The 3536-nt window shown below is 35.0% G+C and overlaps 1 protein-coding gene across 7 annotated transcripts in view; it reads right to left on the reverse strand.

Moving 5' to 3' along the window:
* The window catches only part of scn8aa (sodium channel, voltage gated, type VIII, alpha subunit a), a 63633-nt gene that overhangs the window by 10058 nt on the left and 50039 nt on the right, over positions 1-3536 (reverse strand). For all 7 annotated transcript variants that reach the window (XM_015038033.1, XM_015038028.1, XM_015038032.1 and 4 more), the window contains exons 22-23: positions 1224-1508; positions 749-802 (exon numbers count right to left, since the gene is read on the reverse strand). In XM_015038033.1, the coding sequence (XP_014893519.1) occupies positions 749-802; positions 1224-1508 (339 nt within the window). The remainder of the gene's footprint in view (positions 1-748; positions 803-1223; positions 1509-3536) is intronic.

Raw genomic sequence — 3536 nt, forward strand, 5'->3', positions numbered from 1 at the left:
TTACATTTTTATCATGACATTATGGAAAATAATGAACTTTATCACAATATTCTAATTTTATGACCAGCACCTGTATGTTTTCATTCACTCATACAGACAAGAAAAATCTGCCTAAATCTGACCTGAGGTAAAAAAAAAAAAAAAAATAAATATTTTGTTTTTTAACATAGAAAATAGTCAAATTATCCAAATACCCCAAATTCATGTCAGATATTTCTAAAGCGGGTCGAGTTTAAAAATAAAATATGAAAACAAGAAACTGTGAGGAAGGAAGAAAGAGTACAAGGAAGGAAAGAACAAAGCAAACAAAGGAGTACGAAAAGGTTCAAGAAAGGAAGGAATAAAGGACAAAGAGCAAGAAAGAAGAAGTAATATTAGGAAGGTATTAAATTATAAAGAAAGAAAGGAAGGAAAAAAATGAAGAAAGTACAGAAATAAGAAAACGAATGTATAAGTGAGTGGGGTTTAGAGAGAATACAAGTAAGAAAGAAATAAAGGACAAAGAAAAGGCAGAAAGGAAGGAGATTAATTACATTTTCACTCTTTAATTTGGCTTCTCATCTTTTTTAGGTATAATTTCATGAATTTACTGCATATACCAAAAATCATCCTTTGGAGAAAAAAAAAAGGTTTTAGGCTTTCTGACAGATCTAAATAACAACAGATCCTTATGATCCTAGTTTCCTTTTCACAGTCCAGTACACAGTGGGAGCAGTAAATAAATATTCAAATAAATCAGTGAACATACATTTCTGGAATCCACTGCGGCGTACATTATGTCCATCCAACCTTTGAATGTGGCCTTTTGAAAGAGAGACAATATTATATTTTACATTTGTTCAACCCAATTCAGTAGACCAGAAAAAACAAGCAAAAACAAAGAAACAAAAACAAAAATACATATTATAATCATTAAAGGAGACTCAAACTCAAACCGAAACTGATGCATGTCCTGTAGTACAGCTTGTGCATGGAAAGAAACACGTATAAAGAAAAAAGGCATGGAGAAGCACACTCATAAATGCTCAATGAACATGAAGCAAAGGCTTTATCGTAGTGTTGTGAAAGACAAAACACAAATAAAGCATAGGCAGGCCTTCGAGTGACGCTTAAAATGAACAACAACAAAAAAAAAACATCAAAGAAAGTGCAGGAAAATGAGGAAATAAATGCAAGTTAGTGAGAAACAGGAGACGAAGTCAGAGGAGAAGCGGCGCTCTCACCACTTGCAGCAAGGCGAGGTAGCCAGCGCCCACATTGTCAAAGTTGATCTTGACGTTCTTCCACCTGACCTCAGTATGGTTATCGCTAATAAGCGCCTCGCACTGGGTCTTGTTGTTGACAACTTCGACATCAAAATACTCCTCTGATGTCTGATTGAAACAGTAGTAGTACTTGCCCGCAAACAAGTTGACCCCCATGATACTGAAAATCAGCCAAAAGATGAGGCAAACCAGCAACACATTCATAATGGAAGGGATGGCACCCACCAAGGCGTTGACTACCACCTAAACCAGACCAGGGGAGAAAGGATACAACAACAGTGTGAGAAGCATGAAACCAACCCAGCTCATGTTCACCCCTCAGATAGGACACTGCATCTTGTTATGGCGTCACACAAAAATCCTTAAAACTGTTACTAAATCTTTTTAAGAGTTGACGTCAGAGTCTGAAGTGCAGGATGATCAGTAGAATGGGACTAAAACTGAGCGCACTCGAACACTCTCTCTCACACAAAAAAACGAGCTTTTAAAAATCTATTAAATATCGCATGTAAAATGTTTAATTTATATGATAAAAATAGATTTTTTTCCTTTCATATAAAGATGTCAGCAGTCATGTTGAGATTTGTTATCTTTTGTTCCAATAAATGGACATCTCAATTAAGAAGAATAGCTTCAGTTTTTGTTGTTATCCAATTTACAAAGAGAAGCCAAATCATTTGTTATATAGAAGTGTCAGAGCAAATATATTTCAATGTCCCTCTTATTTTTTTGATAATTATGGTTTGCAGTTAATAAAAAAGAAACAGAAATTAACCTCTGAGAAACCAATAACGACATGATTTTATTGCAGAAATAATGAGGAATATTGCTCAGACTTCTGAATGATTGAAAGTTAGCCAATAACCTGTGTTAAAGCACAGTCATGGGAAGTTAAGTGGAAGGAAAAATGTATCAGAAAAGACTCTAGAGCAACAGAGATAACCACATCTTGCATTATCTGCAAACCATACTCAAACTAAAAGAAATGAGGGTTCAAATTATCTCTAGCTATCTTTGTAATGAATCCATATAATATATGAATTTAAGTTTTTACTACTGACATTTCAGCTATATTCTAACTTTTAATCAAGATGCACATGCAGCTTTGGATTTAGTGTTGCTAAAATAATGTTTTGCTTTTGTTATCTTTAGTAACACGATTGAAAGCAATACTGTGAGTAAATATACTTCAAATTATTATCAGAAAATAATTGTGTAATTAACAAAATATTTCTCTAAAAATGACAATAAATGTAATAAATGACACACACATCTCACTGAACTGCTGATAATAGGTTCATGTTCTAACCTCAAATATTCATACTCAGAAATGTGTGAGCAGATATTTATATAATCACCCAACAATAAAATTTGAGTGTTTGATGAATCTGTAAAAAGACAAAAAAAAGTGTTTGCCATATCAGTATGAAGTGCCCACTCTCGCCCCCCAACCTTATGCAGTTCATCTTTCTAAGTAAGCTCTTCTCCATAACAAGCCCATCTCAAAACAAAATGGAAAAATTTGGAGGGAAAAATTCCCACACTTCAAATCTCTAATCCTATCAGTTCTTCTTCTTTTTTTTTTATTTTCTTACTGTAGATTCAAAAGCTCAGCACTTGTTGAACTGCTCATTGCTAGTGTTAGGCAGGCCAACCAGCAGCTCTCAGGCAGACAGCTGAGCATGCATTTCTTTGGCAGACTCGTTTTGTGGAGCCATATTCCCTCCTCTTAACAAACAGACAGGGAGGAGCTCTAAGAGCGGGATTCTCTCAGCGCTGGACGCAGAAATAATGGAGGGCACGCTTGTGAAAATTCCTCGAATCTCAAATGCTAGATTACAAAACAGACTCCAGAATTACTTTTCCACAGTGGTGCCTGGCGAACTCGCTGAGAGAATGACTCTTTGCTTGATTGGAGTTACAATCTTACCGCTTTCAAATAAATTCTGTTCAATAACAAAGGCCATGCTGTGTGTAGAAAGCATTCTCAGAAAGAGGGAAAATGGCTTTCAAAAATGCAGAATGTGCATCGGCAGTTATTACACATGCGTGTTACATGGCATTGTGCAATCTCAAGAATCCGCTCAAATCAATACATAAATAAATAGAGAAATGTGTGGATAGAGAGATTATTGATTAAGTTTGCTAGCGCAACGTACAATGAGTGTCTCCCTCAAACGGATCAGCCTTGAAATGTTTCTTCAAAAAAAAAAAAAAAAAAAAAAAAAAATTTGGGAAAAAAAAAATTTTTTTTTGGGTTTTTTTTCTCTC

This window comes from Poecilia latipinna, unplaced genomic scaffold (genome assembly GCF_001443285.1).
Source record: "Poecilia latipinna isolate Pla-1442-1.1 unplaced genomic scaffold, P_latipinna-1.0 Scaffold426, whole genome shotgun sequence".
NCBI classification, from domain to species: Eukaryota; Metazoa; Chordata; class Actinopteri; order Cyprinodontiformes; family Poeciliidae; genus Poecilia; species Poecilia latipinna.